Below are 20,066 nucleotides of genomic sequence, written 5' to 3' on the forward strand. Positions count from 1 at the left end.
TAACGGGAGCTCACTCCATTACGTGGCGCTTGGGATTTGAACCACCAAACTGCCTATTTTTTTCATCGACAAGCATAACTACCAGTGGTGGATTCCGGATCCCGTTTCAACTGGTACGGTCGGAACGGTCCTGGCGTCCTCATGGACGCACGCAGTGCACACGCACAGTACACACATGCCTTGCCATCCAGCGTCGCTTCCGCGATGCTGCAGCTGCTTAGCGGAGCATCACGCAAATTGAAGATGTTGTGGCCTGCCAGCAGCCAGCAGAGCTGGCAGTAGAGTTGGACAATGAGGAGGTTGGGGAGAAGCATGGGCAGGTCCTGGAGGCTGGGGAAAGCTTGGATGAGGGCTCTGTGTTGGAAGCAGGGGGGGGGGGCGCAAGGCCGTCTGGCAGTTATCAGTTGCCTTCAGAGTCAGACATTAGTGAGGCAGACAAATAACTGGAGCTTGTTCCCAGTATGTGCATGCCAGATTAAGGGAACAGCTAAGAACAGGGGTCGACTTGGGAGTAAGGCCATAGGTGGACGATGAATGGGCCCCTCCCAGAGGAAATAAAAGAGGAGTGAAAGTGGGGGGGGGGTTGTACAAGAGACAATTAGTATGTTTAATTGGTTTGTGACTCTCCGAGACTCCTTGCCAAGTTTTGCAGATATCGGCCTGGCAGCTCTCCAAGCCAAATAAGGTCTGTGACTCTAAATCCTCCCTTGAAAGACTTTCCTGGATGTGAATAAGCAGAATTCACAGTAAATTAATAAAAGGGTTTTTTGTCGGGACAAGGAGTTTGCTTCAAGTTCTTGGGAAGCCTAGATCAGAACAGAAAATATGTGGACTTCAACTCCCAGAATTCCCCTGGCAGCCATGAATGGTGGGAGTTGAAGTTTACGCATTGTGACTTCAACATTCTGGGAAGTGAAGTTGACCCAACTTCACATATTCTGAGAGTTGAAGTTCACACAGCTTCAAGCTGCCATAGCTGAGAAACACAGGTCCAAAGATTCTTGAGACAAGGAAGTAGAAGACGACAAAGGCATTCTGAAGACTAAAAAATAAAAAATAAAAAGTCATGAGTCTCGCTTTCCATAAGGCGCCTTGGGTGACCTCTCAGCCATGAAGCTTTCATTAAAGAAACTGTCCCTCAGAACTTTAGGGGAAAATGGGTTTTTTCCCTGAAAATGCTTCTTGGATAGACGGAAGGGAGGAAAAAAGAATTACACAATCAAAGCCAAGTTTTTTTTGGTATTGGCTGCATTAATTGATTCTAGTATTTAAATATGATATACACGGATTAGTTTTAATATAAAAACATACTTCGGACCCCAATTCCCTGAACACAGCTAGAGGGACACATTCAACAGGAGTTCTGTAAACCTAGTACACAGGTTCTGCATGTAACAAAGATAGTCCTTTCCTCTTAACTTCTTTTTCTTTAAAAAAAAACCTCAAAGACCACAAGCAACTATCATGGTTTCCCACCTTTGGTAACCTTTCTCCCCGAATCATTTTATTTTTCTAGACTCAAGAGAGCCAAAGGGGTCATTGTGGCCAGCCACCTTCTCAGGATAAGAATCCAAATGAATGCATGTCCAACCAATGATGGTTTAGTCTCAACTTGCCCATCAACTTCTCTGGAGAAACTGTTCTTAACTACGGATTGTTGTTTTTTAAAAAAAAATCTCCCTTCAACCTTCTAACCAGAATCTGCCTTCCTGTAACTGAAATCTGTGATTCATCATCTTGCATGCTGAGAAGAGAGCCAACCAATCTTGATTCTCTTCTTAGGGACGACTTTTCAGGAACCTCAAGTTTCTCGTGAGGGCTTTGTTATGTTTGGAGGGAAGAAAACTGACATGCAGCTTAGCAATAGGGACGCCACGAGCACTTTTCTTTTCATTTAGTGACAATTCCTTCAGCCCAAAGAGGTTATAATTTTCTTTTTAAAAAAAACAAACCCGAACCTCTTTCTTTACAGGATTTTTGGAAGCAAACACAAGGCAATTGAGCGCATAGTCCCTTCAACGTGCCTCTTATCAGCAGATATTGGACAGCGGCTAACTTTCTGGAGAACTTGGGAAATCTTAAGTTCCAGACTTGCTTTTCCATTCCTGCTCCACAAGTTTGCATCGGGTACAAGAGTCACTCTCTCAATGCTGCCTTCAACGTGGAGCAAACTCAAAAGTAGGCAATTGCTAGACGTAGAAGGTCAGCGCCCATCGCCTGGCAAGGGCAACCGCGTGGCAAGGTTGCGTTCTGACAATGCCAAGGACGTCCAGGTCAGTCAGATTTTGACAGCCTACGCCTAACGTGCCGTGGTGGCTCCCAGTTGTCGCTGTCGTCCGTTTCTTCATCCTCCTCCTCCTCCTCTTCGTCGTCCTGCTCGTCCACCATCTCTTCTTCGTCTTCTTCGTCAAACAGCTCAAGGCCAAGATCGGCTCGCCTCTGCTTCTCCCCAAACCACTCCCTGACCTGCTCGTAGCCCATGTGTGATCTCGCCACCAGTTCGTCGAGGTCCTGTTCATTGAGGAACTTGTGTTTCAGGTAATAATCCTTGAGGATTGCTTTTCCAGTTTTAAACTTGATGACTGGGGTTCGGTCCCAAGTTTTGAGCCTTTTGTTGGACGTCAGCCGTCCGCGGGTGCGGCCCCTCCCCCTCCCCTTGGACCTTCCCCTCCCCCTCCGCCTGGAATGGCCTTGACCATTGGCACTGTTTGCGTTGTTCCCTTGATAGTAGTAGTACCATTTCAAGCCGCCATTTTTCCAGGCGTAGCGAGTGTCCCCGAACCAACTCACGATGTCCGTTCGAGGAAGCGCCGTTTCTTGGGCCAACTTGTCATACTCCTCGGAAGAAGGCCACTGAGTTCGGATGAATGACATTTTGAGCATATGCAACTGCTCCGGGGACTTTTTGGCCTGCTTCCCTGCCCTCAAAACTCCAGAGCCTTCACCTCCAGAAGTTTCCGCTGCAGCAATTTCTTTCTGACTCTCGGGATGACCTTCAGGCAACTCCTCACCTTCTTCTGCAGAACCGCTCGGTTTTTTCTGTTCTGCAAACCAAGCCTCGATCTCTTCCTTGGACAGCTTTGTTTCCGAACTTATCCTGTTCAGTTCATCCTCAGAAAGGACCGGGTGGTTGTGGAGACTGTCCTGGAGGACTTTAAGTTGCTCCGCAGTCTTGTCTTTAAACGTCTGAGCGCTCAAATCGGAGGCCGCCGAAAACTGTTTATGGGGTGGCTGAACCAGCATGGGGGGTTCACTCGTTTCATCGCTGGAGTCAATAACGATAGTGCAAGAATCACTGTTCTGATTATTGTGATAATTGTGCTTTGAATTCCTCTGATTGTACCTGGTATCGCTGAACCATTTTTTAATCTCCCCTTTCGTCAACCCTGTGGTTTCCATCAGACGGATTATCTCCGAATCGAGAGGAAAGTGGCTTTTCAGATAGCTGACTTTTAATTCCATCAGCTGCTCCTTCGTCTTCTTCGCCCGGAAGGGAATTGTATCAATGTTGGTAGTGGCTGCAGCCGCCACCACCTCCGATTTCGTAAGCTGGGGCGCGGGAACAGCTGCTACTTGCTTACTTTCGGGAACGGGCTGTGTAGCTTGGCCCTGGGCTTTTTGCAGTTGGGCTGGGTTTGGGACGCCTGCCATCGCCAAGGTGATGGGGGTCGTCACGGGAAGCGTGCCAGTTCCCGCCACTTGCGTAAGGACAAGGCCCGGTTGGCCGACGATTTGACAAGTCTGCAAAATGGAAGGCAGACCATTGCCAGCTGCCGAAATATGGGCTGGAATCACTGTAATTGTCTGAGGAACGGTATGCACGGTGCCGTTAAACTGTTTCCTTCTTGCCTCCTCTACTTCTTCCGGGGTCCAGCTCACCCCGTGTTTCAAGCGTTGGGCAGAGAACCAGATTTTGATTTGTTCCTCCGTGTATTTAGCTTGAGTAGCCAGGAGCGCGATTTCTGACACAGTTGGATATGGAAATTTATTGTAAGTGTTTTGCAGGAGAGGGTTGTTATCCAAAGCGGTGTTATAGGCTGGGATGCTATTAATAGGGATCAAGACTTTAGAAATTAAATTAGAAGTCGGTGGAGAGGCGAGAGTGGTGATCACCTGAGCAGGCTGAATCACCGCCGTGGGGTTCACAACTGTGGTGACCGCTTCCCCAGCTGAGGAATTATCTGTGTTGGTATCTGAACCTGCAGTGGCTCCTTTTTCTACAATTTCCTCACACTCCACGTCGGTGTCCCCATCTTTTTCTTCCGTGGGATCATCCTCGGCGTTGTGAAAAACCACAATCCGCTTCGTTTCATTCTTATTCTTCATCATTTTCATAATGGGTGTTTTGCTGATGGAGATGCCGGTCAACTGGCTTTCCGAGCCTTCCGATTCTTCTCCCATTTTATCCTCTTGGACAAAACCCCCGTCAAAAGTCAGGTCGTTCACCGTTTGCTCGAAGATGGTTTGGTTGTTACGTTTGACCATGTTCAGTTTAAAGTTCTCCTCTCCGGGATGGTATTTGGTATTATGTTCCGAAAGAGCATCATACCGTTTGGTCACAAATTTGCATTCGAAGCAGACGTAAGAGGAGCTGAGGACCACGTTGGGATGCTCAGAATCCACGTGGAAAGTAAACATGTTTAAATCGGGAGTCTGGAAGGTACAGTATTTGCATTCGTAGCCGCCTTCAACTTTTTTATTTGGCTGGCTGTCTGAATCAGCACATTCTCCAGAGTTGTCATCGCTTGACACGCTTCCCGCAGACTTCATCGCCGGCACGACCTCCTCAACATCCGATATGGCTTCTAGATCCATCTCCGGCTCTCTCGCCGGGACCATGCAAGGCACGGTGGATTTTCGTTTGCTCGCCATTTCCCTCTCTGACGAAAAGGCAACGAGCCAAACCCAATTCAAGTTTCAATCCTTCAAGCTTTCCAGAGGCTTTGGGCACTACAGCCCTGCAGGGCGGCTTCTCCCAATTTCGGCCCTTAGCAGCATCGTCATAGTGCAATTCAGTAAGACAACAATTTGCCGTCCGAAGGAAGAGGCAACGAGCAGCAACTTCTTAACAACTCTCCGTGCACCCTGGATTTAAAAAAGAAAAGGGAAAGGGGGAAAAATGAGATTTCTTTTTTTAAAAAAGACTTGTTTTCATTATATGAGGACATTATATGAGGATGCATTTGAATCAATCTCATTCAGATTCTGAAAACCAAGAAAGACATATTGAGCTCCTTTTAAGCTAGGGATCCTCAACCCCCAGGCCACGGCTGATTCGGAACCAGCAGGCAAGCAGCAGGCAAACGTACACACACAGAATGCACCATTTGTGTGAGTGGTGTGAGTGCACGGGCACAACTTCAGTGGTGTGAGTGGAGGGCATGTGCACCCGCTTGTGCCAATGGAGCCGTGTGCATGAGAGGCGTGAGTATGGGTGGGATTCAACTAGTTCGGACCGGTTCGGGCAAACCGGATGCTAATTTTACATCTGGTTCACCGAACCGGTACTTGCAAGAACCGGCTGGCCCCACCCACCCTGCTGCATCCATCCCGGGAGGCTCCACGCAGCCCATTTTGGATATCAGGTAAGTGCAGGGCCCGAGTGGAGGTTCTGGAAGGTGAAAAATAGGCCTCCCGGAAGTCCGGAAACAGGCTCATTTCCAGCCTCCAGAGCCCGAAGGAGGCTGTTTCTGCCCTCCCAGAGGCTCAAGGAATGCCTCCAGAACCTGGGGAGGACAAAAAACGGGCCTCCGGGAACTCCAGAAACGTGCTTGTTTCCAGCCTCCAGAGCCCAGGGGAGGCCATTTTCGCCCTCCCGGAGGCTCAAGAAAAACCTCTGAACCCCGGTGAGGATGCAAATGCCGTGACCCGACAAATGCGCGAACAACAAAAGCGCGCCGACAAAACCGCGGCGCTAAAACCGCGATGTCATCAACGTGCCAACAATAGTGCGCTGACAACAGCGTGCAGACAGAAGCGCGATTTAAGTTAAGGTGAGGGTTAGGTTTAGGTTTAGAGTTAGGGTTACAGCGCGCTTCTGTCGGCGCACTGTTGTCGGCGCGCTTCAGCGCTCATTCGTTGGCGCACTTTAGAACTCGCGGTTTTGTCACCGCGGTTTAGTCAGGCGCGCTTTTGTCGTTCACGCATTTGTGGGTGAACCTGCAAATCCCCCCCCCCCATGGTGCAGCAGGCTGAGTAGGCCACACCCACCATGGCGACACCTACCCACCAACCTGGCAGAGATCTGGTTGCTAAAAATTTTCAATCCCACCCTTGGGCGTGAGTCCTGCCTCTTCCCCCTCCCCGCCAGTCCACCAAGCTGGAACAGCTGTTCTGAGCCGTTTCCTTTATTGTTCCTCATGTATGGACAGAAATCTTGCCAAACAGAGGTCTTGCACCATAAAACACTTACTCTGGGAACTCCTAGGGAGGATTATCATCTGGCATGCAACAAGTTCCTGCAAAGAACTTAATGGTGCGCATCTTTCAGGAAGCCTGAATTTTAACTAGCGTAAATAATGTAATCCTAAGACTGAAACCTTGCTTCTATTAAGGGATGGGATGGGATAGGATAGAATAGAATAAGAATCCTTGCTTCTATTAAGGTTCTAAGGTTGAGAGTCTGTCACAGGTTCATAGCATGCATGCACACATGCAGAAACCCCAAAGTCTTGCACTCAATCCCTTCTAATTTTCAAAAGAGATCAGGTGACAAATAGTCCTCAACCTATGACTTTGATTAGGAACAGAACTTCAGCCTCTAAGTGAGATGTAGCCATTCAGTCATGCCTCATTTTACCCACTGTGCAATGGTTGCTAAGCTAATCACACGGCTGTTTAAGAGAAGCCACCTTCCCCCATTGCTTGTTGGAAGCCCCCTGAGAAGGCTGAGCCCAGGAAACTGCAACGGTCATTAATATGTGCAGATGGCTGGCTGGATATGGTTCATGTGACTGCAGGGACGCTGTAAGAGTTGTGAAGTGTGAAAAACTATCTTAAGTCACTTTTTTTTAGCACCATCGTAACTTGAACAATCATTGAATAGACGTAAATTGAGAACTGCCTGTATCCATGGTAAGAAATAGATGTCTTTCTGCCAGGAGACTCAGCAAAGTGCTGTCACTGGGCCAGGTGGGATTCTGCTAGCTCAGGGGTGTCAAACTCAAGGCTTGCGGGCCAGAGCTGGCCCACAGGGTGTTTAGATCTGGCACCATGGGGCCACCCTAGAAACAGCAAAGGAACGGCCCACGGTGTCTCTGCCAGTTTGAAAACTGAGCTCGTGAGGGCCCTCCTGAGCTGTGTTTTCCCTGGCAGAGGGCCGTCCCAGCCGAAAACAGAACTCGGGAGCCTGTTTTTGCTGGAAGATTAGTCGGGCCAGCACAGGTGCCTTCGACACGAGTGACATCAAGCTGGCCACGCCCGCCCCAGTCTCCGAGGTCCAACCCAACCCTGATGTGTCTCTCAATGAAATTGAGTTTGACACCCCCATGCTAGCCGGACAAACTGCATGTCTGGAAGATCACTGTGTCATTCACTCAAAGCCACAATGCAGAAGAAGGTATGTCTCCTCCAGCAGAGTTCCCCAACATTTCTGGGTTGGAGCCCTGGAGTGGAGGGAGGGGAGAAAGAGATGGTTTTGTGGGAGGGGCACACACATGCATAGCGTGAACACCTGTTGCTCACCCGAGTGAGGCTCTGAGCACTCATGACAATGCTTGTGTGAGTGGGACCACAGGCGCCTGCACAAATGGGACTTGTATTTGTCCGTGTGCATGCATGCGCACATGTGCAATCTCCCTCCCACAAAACTGGCCCCTCTTCCCCCCTCGCACGAGTGGGGCCAAGCCCGCACATGTACACACACCAGCCAGTTACTCACACAGCCTGGTGGCCAAGTAGTAGGCCGTGGCTCATAGGTTGGGGACTCCTGTCCTACAGATTCCAAAATACAATACTTCCCCTTTGATAGATGTTTTTGCCCGACTCTAAGGGGCGGTGCTCATCTCCATTTCAAAGCTGAAGAGCCAGCGCTGTCCGAAGACAGTTCCATGGTCATGTGGCTGGCATGACTAAATGTCGAAGGAGCACGGAACGCTGTTACCTTCCCACCAAAGGTGGTCCCTATTTTTCTACCTTCATTTTTACATGCTTTCGAACTGCTAGGTTGGCAGAAGCTGAGACAAGTAACGGGAGCTCACTCCATTATGCGGCACTAGGGTTTCAAACTGCCAAACTGCCGACCTTTCTTATCGACAAGCTCAGCGTTTTAGCCACTGAGCCACCACATCCCTATTCAGTATTCAGGTAATACTGGCTTGTAATTCTTTGAAGCGGTAGTTTCCTTTAACAGGATTGAGATTATATCATTAGCCTGTCTTACGTCCAGTCTGTGAGAGAAAAGAACCTGCCCTATCATTGTTTAGGATGGGTTTAGCCCTGAAAGTTGTAAATAATTATCTCTGAGCTTCTGCTGCCCCTAAGATAAATGCTGAGTAGCCTTATGTATGGAGATACAACTCTGCATACATAAGGCATATGTATTCCATGCATTGGAAGCCAATTTTTTCACTCCATTCTTCCGGATCCGGTTAGGGAATAAAGAAAATAAGGAAAGGATTCTGCATTTTACCTCAGAAGATTTCAAAAGGGGAATCACGTGACCCCGGGACACAGCAACTGTCATAAATACGAGTCAGTTGCCCAGCATCTGAATTCTGATCACGTGACTATGACCAGGGATGCCGTCAAGGTACAATGGTGTGGGAAATGGTCTTAAGTCACTTTTTTCCAGTGTCATTGTAACTTCAAACATTCACTAAATGAAGTGAGTAAGTCAAGGACTCCACTCAATATTTTGCATTTCTTCTGAAGAAAAAATGAATAAATGAAAGAGGAAGCTGTGAAATCAGGAGATTTAAAGCAAGCCTAAGGAAGGAAATCAGGTGGTGGAGTAAGGTGGAGGAGTGTTTATGGTGTAAAAACCTCATAAGACTTCTGTTAAGTAAATAGATTTACTTAACAGAAGTCTTACTAATCATAATGCCCCATAATGGGGCGTTTTTCTAAGGCAACGAACAGGATTTGTGGCTATTAGGTTGGATCCTACACACATTTACTTGAATTCTGTAGCATTTGCCCCTGAAGAAGTGGTCAAAGTCAACGAAAACTTATACAGTGGTCCTTGTTTAGCGACTCCTCATTTAGCGACTTGCAATAGTGATGAAAAAGTAATTCAGTGACCCATCCTCATATTAGGATCTTTGCAGGTCTGTAAAGCAAACGAAAGGTGAGAGTAAGATGATAAGCACAGTTGTGGTTTCACTTAAGAGACTGCATAACTACTCAGTGGCCAGTCCCATTTTGGTCACTAAATGAGGATTAGGTGTATCGCATTGTATTTGTTGGTCTTTAAAGGGCCATAAGACTCTTTTCCTTTTTCTGAAGCCTAGACCTAACACTAGAACTGATGGTGTTACCTAGTTGGGTAATGAAATGTCTGCAAGAAAACAACCAAGCTCAGAGGGCACCAAGGACCACTCAGACCTAACACTGTTTTCCCTCCAAGAATTCATTTCTGAACATAGATGGATAGGTTAATTATAGTTCTAAGCCAGTGATGGTCAACCTATGGCATGGATGTCACATGTGGCACACGGAGCCACATCTGTTAACATCAGTGCGCCCCAGGTGATTTTTGGCCTTTCAGAAGGGTGTGGGGAGGCTGTATTCACCCTCCCCAGGCTCCAAGAAAGCCTCTGGAGCTTGGAAAAGGTGAAAAACGGGCCCACCGGAAGTTGGGAAACGTGCTGTTTCCTGCCTCTGGAGGGCCGGGAGCGGGGCAGGAGGGTGGCTGTTTTCGCCCTCCCCAGGCTCCAATACAGCCATGCGTGTATGCGTAGGGTGGGCACAATGCGAGGGGGCATTTATGGGGGTGGGTACACACCAGTGGTGGGTTTCAAATTTTTTAGAACCTCTTTTGTAGGTGTGGCCTGCTTTGTGGGAGTGGCTTGCTGGCCATGTGACTGGATGGGAGTGGCTTGCCAGCCATGTGACTGGGTGGGTGTGGCCAACTTGTAAAATGTGGTGAAACTCACTTAACCACGCTCTTGCTTAGCAACCAAAATATTGGCTCAGAAACTCTGGCATTGAAGTGTGCAAGTCTTAAAGCTGTCAAGTTACAAGACCCTTGCACCCCTAACCCTTTAGGGAAAAAACCCAGGGGTGTTCAAACGTGACAGCTTTAAGACGTGTGGACTTCAACTCCCAGAATTCCTCCTCTCGCTCTTCATCTTGATGATGTGCGGACGGGCGAGGGGAGGGAGCTGGAACCGGTTCTAAACGGCACTGTAGATTTGTGGAACCTCTTCTATAGAAGAGGTTAGAACTGACAGGAACCCACCCCTGGTACACACGCATGTGTGATAACACACACTTGCACGCTTTTGGCACCTGAGGTTCGCCATCACTGTTCTAAGCTGATAATCATGCAGAAAAGGCAGACATTTAACTGAAGAAAATGAGAGGCTGACTTTTTAAAATCTGTCTAATAGCCATTGGTGGAACAACTTGCCTCCAGAAGTTGTGAATGTTCCAACACTGGAAGTTTTTAAGAAGATGTTGGATAACCATTTGTCTGAAGTGGTGTAGGGTTTCCTAGAAGACCTCAAATGTCCCTTCCAACTCTGTTATTCTATTCTTCTTACTATCAATGAGAGGAGTTGTTCCTGATCTTCATAAACCCCTTTCCTTCCCCAGGAGCTCCACAAGTTCCATTTCCAAATGGGTTTAAAACAGGTCTTATCTCTACTATACCTTCATGTAAATGCGGGAGTGAAAAATGAGTTACCCAATCACATATTAAGGATACAACTCTTAAAACGTTAATAATATCTACAATACAGATAGTTTCTCGACTTATGACCACAATTGAGCCCAAAATTTAGGTTGTTCAGAGAGACATTAGTTGGGTGAGTTTTGCCCCCCTTTCTTGCAACATTTGTTAAGTGAATCCTTGTGGTCGTTAAGTTAGCCACAAGGTTGTTATCTGGCTTCCCCCGTTGACTTTGCTTGTCGGAAAGTCGCAAGAGGCAATCACATGACCCCAGGGCTGTCTTAACGCATGGGCCTGATGGGCCCTTGCCCATGGCCCCCACGAGTATAGCGGCCCCATACTAATCTGTGCATGTTAACCCTTCAATGCACCTTGTATCATATAAATACAGCCACTATATGGCTTACGGAGTATTCTTGTGTTTTTCAACACCCATTTTGTTGGAAGTGCCAATACAATAAATATATGTTTAATTTTATCGACCATTTACGTTTTTATTCCTGTCAGTAGTTGCCAAAGGGGCCCTGGTACGCTGCTTTGCCTGGGGCCCATAAGGCTGTTAAGATGGCCCGACATGACCCCAGGGCAAGGCAACCATCATAAATATGAGTCATTTGCCAAGCATCTGAATTCTGACCATGGGGAAAGGCTGCAACAAGTGTGAAAAACGGTCACAAGTTGTTTCAGTGCTGTTGTAACTTGGAACGGTCACTAAATGAAACATTGTTGAAAACTACCTGTAAATTACTTAGTGCATCTCAGGTACCGTGTTTCCCCGAAAATAAGACAGGGTCTTATTTTCTTTTGACCCCTGAAATAAGCTCTTGGCCTTATTTTCAAGGTCTTATTATTTTTGAGGTACAGGAGGCGGTGAGCGTGGTCACCTCATGGCTGCTGCTGTGTTGCAATATTTTGGGGGAGGGCTTATTTTAGCGCATGCGCTCAAAAGCCCAATTGGGCTTATTATCCAGGGAGGTCTTATTTTCAGGGAAACCGGGTAGTAGAAGGGTCAGACTTAGGCCAGACTATTCAAATTCGTCCATGTGGTATTGTTTTCCTGTCCTGCTGGGCTATTGCCGCTGAGGTAACAAAAGGGTTCTGTGAGGCGAGGTTACTACAGGCACACATTCATGAAGCGTGTAAAGTGCCCACTTGCACCAACAGCTTCTCTGATGATGTTATTTTATGCTGAGGCACATAAAACACGCATGGGACCAATGCCATCTAAGTTCAACATTGGAGTAAAGTGCAGAATTCATCATGGCCTTGAGTGAACATTACCGACACACTCAGGAAAACCATGCTAGGAATCAGGAGTGTCAAACTGGATTTCTTTGAGGGTCGAAGACATTGTAGTGCTCCTCCATGGGCCGGCCACAGGGAATGGGGGGGTTAGGTCTGAATGACCTCCTACAGCACTTTGCTGGCCAAAACAGGGCGCAGGGAGTCACCTGTGCCCTTCCCTGCCCCATTTTGGCTGCCAGAGGCACAGCGGGCTAGTCCTTTGCTATTTCCAGGCTGGCCCCACAGGCCAGATTCAAGCAGCCTGTGGGCCGGATCCAGCTCACGGGCCTCGAGTTTGACACTCCTCTGCTACGTGGTCTTTCTTAAAAATGATAAGTGCCTTTCTCATTGCAGAGCCAATAGTGGCCTCTTTTTTGACCTGAGTTTTTGAAGATAACAATGGAGAGCGAGGGGAGATGATGAGAGGAAAGACTGTGGGGTGAAAATGATTTTCGTTGACTTTATCCAACACAGCACTCAATTTACGACTGTAATTAAGCCTAGAGGTAAGTTGACTTTATCCAACACAGCACTCAACGTAATTAAGCCTGGTCGTAAGTTGACTTTATCCAACACAGCGCTCAACTTACGACCGTAATTAAGCCTGGTTGTAAGTCGAGGCTTTGGGTGATCAGACCCAATTTTTCAGCATTTTGGTCATTAAACAAGCACTGTGGTTGTTAAACAAATATCACAATTGTTAAAGCAAATTTCCCCAATGGGCATTTTTTTTTTTGCCACAAACCAGAAGCAAACACTGTAAGCTGGCAAAAAAACACCACAAATCATGGCCACGGAGATGCTGCAAATGTCTTTAAATTTGAGCCAGTTGCCAAGTGCCAAAATGCAGTTACATGACTGCAGAGAGGTATGTGAAGCTTTCATAACACCAAAGTAACTTTTAAGGGTCCCTTGTAACTTTAAATGCTTGTTAAGTGACTAGTCGTAAGTCAAGGACTCCCTATAAACCCTGCCTCAAATAAAGCTAGTTGTAGCCCAAGAGTACCTATTATGAGTTCAGGTATTTTTCCAGAGTTCTAGAACTTTCTGTTTGCATATGCTTGATTTAAGGCTCTTCCAAAGTGGCCCAGTGGTTAGACTGTGGTTAGATTGCAGGCTACTTTTGCCGACTGCTAGTTGCAGTTCGGCAGTTCAAATCTCACCGGCTCAAGGTTGACTCAGTCTTCCATCCTTCCTCGGTCAGTAAAATGAGGACCCAGATTGTTGGGGGCAAGATGCTGACTCTGTAAACCGCTTAGAGAGGGCTGTAAAGCACTGTGAAGCGGTATACAAGTCTAAGTGCTATTGCTATTCCAAGATTCCAGCTGTTTCTATCCATCAGTCCTTGGGATGAAAGCATGAGCATCATTTATCCCACAGTGATCATCGCTTGGTCTGAAAAACAAAATGGCACACACTTCTGATAAATAGCACAACCAGGCTACGTTAAGACCAGGAAACACAACTGGGTAGTGTAGGAATGAAGAATCATTTCCCTCTAATTTATGGGAAAGATTTCTGTCACCCCCCAAGACAGAGTGACAAGAAGATTTTTATTTATGTATTCTATATGGCATAATAGAATCAATGCATAAGGCATAAAATTCACAAAAACAACATATAAAATACGTATTGAAACACAGGCAGTCCTCAACTCACAACAGTTCGTTTAGCGAATATTTGAAGTTACAACAGCACTGAAAAAGTGACTTATAACATTTTTTACACTTACACCCACTGTAGCAGCCCCATGGGGACGTGACCAAAGTTTAAACACTTGGCAACTGACTTGTATTCATGACGATTGCCCTGTCACAGGATCATCTGACAAGCAAGTCAACAGGGAAGTCAGATTCATTTAACAACTGCTTTACTAATTTGATATTAGTAAATTAATTTAAATTAATTAGTAAATTAATTATTAATTTCAACTGTGGATATTCACGTAACAACTGTGGCAGGAAAAGTCAACAACGGGGCAAAATTCACTTAATGACTGTCATAGCGACGTAAATGCTGGGCTCAATTTTGATCGTAAGCCAAGGGCTACCTGTATAAAACACCAGAACTGTGAATTATTTTAAAAACTGATGCAATATGAATGGTGAATTAAAACGATGAATAAAATTAAATTATGTATGAGCAATTAGTAGAGTGATTAAGCCTCTGCCCAGGTATGTAGATCATTAGAGAACAGTCCCCTCAAGATGATGTAGTTCTTGCAGGAATCTAAGGAAACTTCTGAGGGGGCATCCCTTCATATATAGGGATAACGTCATTGCCCAGAGGATCATTGGTTGCCCTCTCCCCACTTTGGAAGAGCTTTCTAGCTCCAGCTGCCTTAAGAAAGTTCAAAACATTCTTAAAGATTTATCTCATCCTGGGCACCCTTTTTTTGAACTATTACCATCTGGCAGACGGTACAGGACAATAAAAACAAGGACAAATAGGCTGAAAAACAGGTTCTATCCCAGGGCAGTAACTATACTGAATTCTACAGTATAGTGCAATATTAATGCAATATCGGGTTTTCAATTTCAATTATATAGCATGTGAAGGATGTGTGTTTGTTTTTGTTTTTATAGTTCTAATGTACACTGAAGATGGCATTTAATTTGGTTGTACGATGTGCAACTAAACTAAACTAAACTAGTTTGCGGGACATTCCCACAGCCATAGTGCCATATAGACTAACCTCCTTGTGATGCATCCTTGGCAATGTGACTTTGTCACTGCTAAATAGCCTGAGGGGTGGGGAACGATGACCCTTTTATGACTTGTGGACTTCAACTCCCAGAATTCCTGAGCGAATAGATCAGGAATTCTGGGAGTTGAAGTCCACAAGTCATAAAAAGGCCATCGTTCCCCACCCTTGTTCTACACATACTGGCTGCTGGACCTCACAAGTATCTTCCTGCAAGAGGCAACAGAATGAATACTGACTGGACAGAGAGTGAAATGTGGACACTCCATCCTCTTGTGCTCTCCAGCAACCTAAAATTTAAAATTCCCCATAGCCCAACTATACTTTAATCCTACAGTCTCCATGGTTGCCATGGGAATGAATAGTGGCTTATTATAAAACACTTCCCTTCTAAGAGACAAGAAGTTGCTCTCGATGGCCCAGATAATCAAGTAGCATCCCAGCTTATGTTTCCCCCCCTTAGGTGGGTGGGGGCACCTCAAGAAAACTCTTGACTTCTTCCAGGATTATTGTTCTAAACATCAACATGGCCCACGTAGCCTTGAAAATATTAATGAACATAGAATTATACGGCTGGAAGGGACCTTGGAAGTCTTCTAGTCCAATCCCCTGTATAAGGCAGAAGACCTTATTCCATGCTAAAGGATATTCCCATATACTCTTTTTAAAAAAAATTTAATGAATCTTTTTGACAAATGAGTCACCTGGAGTCCAGAGACAGGTGGATGCCCAAAAGGGAGGGATTCTATCTGGAACCCCAAGATTACAGAGTTGGAGGTGGGAAGCCCACCTCAAAGTCCTGACTAAGCACCATAAGCGTGGAGATCTTGGTACGCCAGAAGTAATAAGAAAAACCCTACAATAAACAGATCATTTAGTGACCGTTCAAAGTTACGACAGCACTTTAAAAAGTGACTTATGGCCATTTTTCACACTTACAACCATAGCAGCATCCCCACAGTCAGACGATTAAAGTGCAGATGCTTAGCAACTGATTCATAATTAGGACGGTTGCAGTTTCCCAAGGTCAGGTGATCTGCTTTTGAAAACTTCTGGCAAGCAAAGTCCACGGGAAAACTAGATTCACTTCACAACCAAATTACTAAGTTATTAGTAAGTTAGTTGTTGTTGTTGTTGTTGTTGTTATTATTATGTGGTTAATCTTTGGTGAGATTCACAGCCTTTGGGGCTAGTTGGTAACTCAACAGCTCGAGTCTTAACCAAGGACCTAGGAACTGTTAAGGTAACGTCGGAGGATATTATTATTACTACTACTGCTATTATTATTATACAATTGTATCACAGCGGCCAGTTGTTTCGCCGGATTTGGCATTGGTTACTAGTCAGGGCTCACCCAGGGGCCTGGGACGTCGTAACGTATTATTATTATTATTATTAAATTGTTGTGATCAGAGGTATTATTATGCTTTGTCAACCATGAAAGACAGGGAAGGGCTTTTGACTATACAGGTAGTCCTCACTTAGTGACTTCTTGTTCAGCAACCATTTGAAGTTACAACAGTGCTCAACAAGAAGACTTATGGCCGGTCCTTGGAAGTTGTGGCTGTCGCAGTGTCCCCACAGTCACAGGATCATGATTGGGGCACTTAGCAACAGGCACACAGTTACAATAGTTACAGCTTCCCACAGTCACATCATCACCACTTGTGATCTTCACTGCCAGCTTCCAATGAGTCAAGTCAATGAGGAAACCAGCCACCACCTGTGTTGTGTTTAATGACTGCACACGATTCCTTAACAACCACAACCTGAACTGTCATTGTACACTGAAGATCGCATTTAATTTCGTTGTACAAGGTGCAATGACAATAAAGTAAAGTAAACTAATTACAAAATAAAGTAACTACAAATTATTAAGTTATCCACTGCAGTGATTCTTTTAACAACTATGACATTAAAAATGTCTCACTTAGTAGGAACTTTGCGCTCCATTGCGGCCGGCCGTACGTTGAGGACTACCTGTGTACAGTGAACGGATCGCAGTAAAACCCTTCACGGAAACTATTCAATTTATTGCAGCCTGTTCCCCTCCCCTCCAGCCTCGGGGAGGGAGAGTTTCAAACTCACCCACCTCAACCCTACCTCTCCTTGACAGCCCGTGGATTTTGCAGAGGGCACCCTAAGCTGCAGCAGCTTCTACACATTTTGTTTTACTGGTGTAGACGCACTGTTGGCGTTGGCCAACCCAACAGCCCGTCGTGCAACGCATCCGCGCATAGCACAATGATCTCTTTTCTATTTATCACACATACACACACATACACACACACAGACAAGTCCCAAGTGGTGGTGGGAACATTTCCACCCAGGCTTAGTTAGCTCTCGCTTCCTTCCCGGAACAGGCCCGGGTCTGGCCCCACCACCACCCTCCCTCGTCCTTCCCGTTTCCCCCCACAACCTTTGATTCATCACAACACCCAGAACACAACATGCTCCGACAATAGAGGCGAAAGGCTTATTTTTTTGGGGGGGGGGGCACTTCCAAAGGTTTTTCTTGCCAAAGGAGGCCAACTTTTTGGAAATACTTCCTGGGATCTATCTGTTTTTTATTTATTTTTGGCTATTAAAATCTCTAAATTTTTTGGGGGGGGTGTTCCCTCCTCCTCTTTTCCTTACTCGGGTTCCCACCCAGTTCGCTCCCCAAGGAAGGGGTCCATGGCAGAAAATCTGGGGGATGGGATGGGGGGCGGGGGTGCCGCCCTTGGCTCTTCTCGCCCTGCTCCCTCCCCAAAGCGATTCCGGATCCTAGGGGATCTCCCCGGCAGAAGCGAACCTGCTCGCCAGGACTCTCTCTCTCTGTCTCTCTCTCGGCTTCGAGATCTCCGGTTGTTTGTATGGAAGGAAAGGCGGGCGAGGGTCTTTTTTTTTTTTGCCTTGCCCGTTCTTCAGCCCCCAGTGGCCCCCGGCGGGTGTGTATGTAGGAAGGGGGCAGAGAACCTTTTTCGGACCACCGGACTCGGTTGAGACGCCCAGCGCCAAAGATCCGCTGCAAAAAAAAAACTAAAAAAAAAAAAAGAGCCGTACCTCGCCAATGTTTGCAGGCTGCGGTGGAGTCCTCGGATTGTGGCCGTTCAGGGAAAGTCCGCCATCTTGCATTAAAAAAAAAATCTACTGCACTTTTTGGGAGGGGAGGGGGGAGGGATGCTTTGTGAACTTTGAACTGGAATCCAGCTTTTTTGGGGGGGAGGGGAGAAGGGGGGAAAAAAAGCAAACAAACTTCCCTCTTCCCGAGTCACTTTTTCCCCACCCAGCTTGCAAAAATCCCCCCTTGGAAAGTAACGCGCGTCCTCCGGAGCTGTGAAATGCACCGGTTTTATTAAACGAGGGAGGGAGGGAGGGAAGGGGGGAGGGATCGAGCGCTACAATCGGCGGCGGCGGCGGGGGTGGGGGGGGGATCTGGGCATCCCGCTATGTGGTCGACGCGAAGGAGGGGCGGGGCCGGCCCCTTCTTGCAAGCGTCTGTAACTGTCCCCCCCCCCCCCACCTTTTCTACCCCGCCCTCGTCCCTCGAGTGTGGGAAAGCAGGCGGGGGGAGAGGAGGGGTCGCCGCCTCCCCGGGAGCCAGCTGGAGCAAAAGAAAAGCAAGCGCCTGATTGGCCGCGGCGACGTTCGGCGGGGCTGAAAAGGAAAGGAAGGAGGAGGGAGGGGATGGGAGGGAGGAAACGAAAGGGAAGAGGAAGGGGAAGGCAAGAAAGTAAAGGGGAAGGAAGGGAAGAGAGGAAAAGAAAGTGGAGGGGAGGGAAGAAAGTAAAGGGGGAGGGAAGGGGAAGGGAAGAAAGGAAAGGGAAATGGAGGGAAGGGGAAGGGAGGGAAGGGAAGAGAGGGAAGGGAAGGGAAGGGAGGAAAAGAAAGGGGGAGGAAAAGTAAGCCGGAGGGAAGGGAAAAAAGGGAAGGGGGAGGAAAGGAAAGGGGAAGGGACAGAAGGGGAATAGAGGGAAGAAAGTAAAGGGGGAGGGAAGGGGAAGGGAAGGGGAAGGGAGGAAAGGAAAGGGGAAGAGAGGGGGGAAGGGAAGAAAGGAAAGGGAAGGGAGGAAAAGAAAGGGGGAGGAAAAGTAAGCGGAAGGGAGGGAAGGGGAATAGAGGGAAGAAAGTAAAGGGGGAGGAAAGGGGAAGGGAGGGGAGGGAAGGGGAAGGGGGGAAAGGGAAGGGAAGGGAAGGGAGGAAAAGGGGAGGAAAAGAAGGGGAAGAAAAGTAAGCGGGAGGGAAGGGAAGAAAGGGAAGGGGGAGGAAAGGAAAAGGAGGGAGGGAAGGGGAAAGGAAAGAAGAATTGGGAAGGGAACAGAAGAAGGAAAGGGGAATGAAAGGGAGGGAAGGAAAACGGAAGGAAAAGGAAAGTGTTGGAAGTTAAAACCCACCTCTCTCCTAGAGAAATGAAATATTTTAGAAAATATTAAAAAGGCAGAATATTTCCCCTAAAAAGAAAAGTAGAAACTCAGGCAAAACCTCAGCCTCTCCCACCTTTGTGAATGGGGCATTTCTTCCAATAGAAGTGAAGGAAAAGGGGAGGGAGGAGAGGAAAGGGGAAGAGAGGGAAAAGCGGATCTGCTTGCTCTGTGCCCTGGAGATCCCTAGTGGTCCCTGGATTTCTTTCAAGGTGCAAACCCAGGGGGAGGATTCCCAAAGGTGTCCCCCCCCCCTAGAGGCAACTGGACTTTCTGGGTTTTTTTTTCTTTGAAGACATTTCGCCTCTCCTCCAAGAAGCAGCTCTGACTGGATGGGAGGGGGGGGGAGAGTGGTGGGGAGAAGACTGTAAATGACCAGCTGTCTGCAAGGAATATAAATCCTTCCATTCCCCACCATCCAGTAAGAGCTGAAGAAGCTTCTTGGAGGAGAAGCGAAACGTCTTCAGAGAAAAGCAAGAAGGTCCAGTTGCCTTTTAAAAAAGCACCTTTGGGACAACTATGACCTGGATGACTGAGAATCTCCATAGACAAGGGGAGGATCAGAGCAGTCCCTGGAAAATTAGTGCAGCGGTTCAAAGCTTACTGGAAGTCTATTCTGGCCTTGCTCTTATTGGCGCCACCAAACTGGGGCTGCAAAAATTCAGGCGGCCCTTAAGAGATTTATCAGTCTTGGGAGTTTACCCCGTGTAGCAATCAATCACGCTTTTATGGGCTTCGGGTTGTGTGTAAATCCTCTTCTGCAGAAGGAGGTTATGTAGGATGCCTTTTCGGATAGGAAAGGAGTTGTGGGCTAAGGTGCTTTTTCAAAAGGCAACTGGACTTT

General features: G+C 47.1%; 1 protein-coding gene across 5 annotated transcripts; it reads right to left on the reverse strand.

Annotated features, from left to right (window-relative positions):
* Positions 1-1,517: 1,517 nt before the first annotated feature.
* ZHX1 (zinc fingers and homeoboxes 1) lies at positions 1,518-18,460 on the reverse strand. Of its 5 annotated transcripts, none has more exons than XM_032223104.1 (3): positions 17,865-18,459; positions 9,111-9,268; positions 1,518-5,085 (listed from the first exon to the last, which is right to left on the reverse strand). In XM_032223104.1, the coding sequence occupies exon 3, from the start codon at positions 4,870-4,872 to the stop codon at positions 2,275-2,277; it is 2,598 nt and encodes an 865-aa protein (XP_032078995.1). In that variant the 5' UTR covers positions 4,873-5,085; positions 9,111-9,268; positions 17,865-18,459; the 3' UTR covers positions 1,518-2,274. The 5 variants fall into 5 exon arrangements, 4 of the variants coding, with proteins under 4 accessions (XP_032078995.1, XP_032078996.1, XP_032078994.1 ...); XM_032223105.1 differs by lacking the exon at positions 17,865-18,459 and adding an exon at positions 13,279-13,318 and having other exon boundaries at positions 9,117-9,268; XM_032223103.1 differs by lacking the exon at positions 17,865-18,459 and adding an exon at positions 13,279-13,318.
* Positions 18,461-20,066: the final 1,606 nt, after the last annotated feature.

The sequence above is a fragment of the Thamnophis elegans genome, chromosome 8 (assembly GCF_009769535.1).
Source record: "Thamnophis elegans isolate rThaEle1 chromosome 8, rThaEle1.pri, whole genome shotgun sequence".
Lineage (NCBI taxonomy): Eukaryota > Metazoa > Chordata > Lepidosauria > Squamata > Colubridae > Thamnophis > Thamnophis elegans.

What these genes read in the sequence shown, in the direction of transcription:
- ZHX1 (XM_032223106.1), bottom strand. Translation starts at nt 4,872, where the DNA reads ATGGCGAGCAAACGAAAATCCACCGTGCCTTGCATGGTCCCGGCGAGA.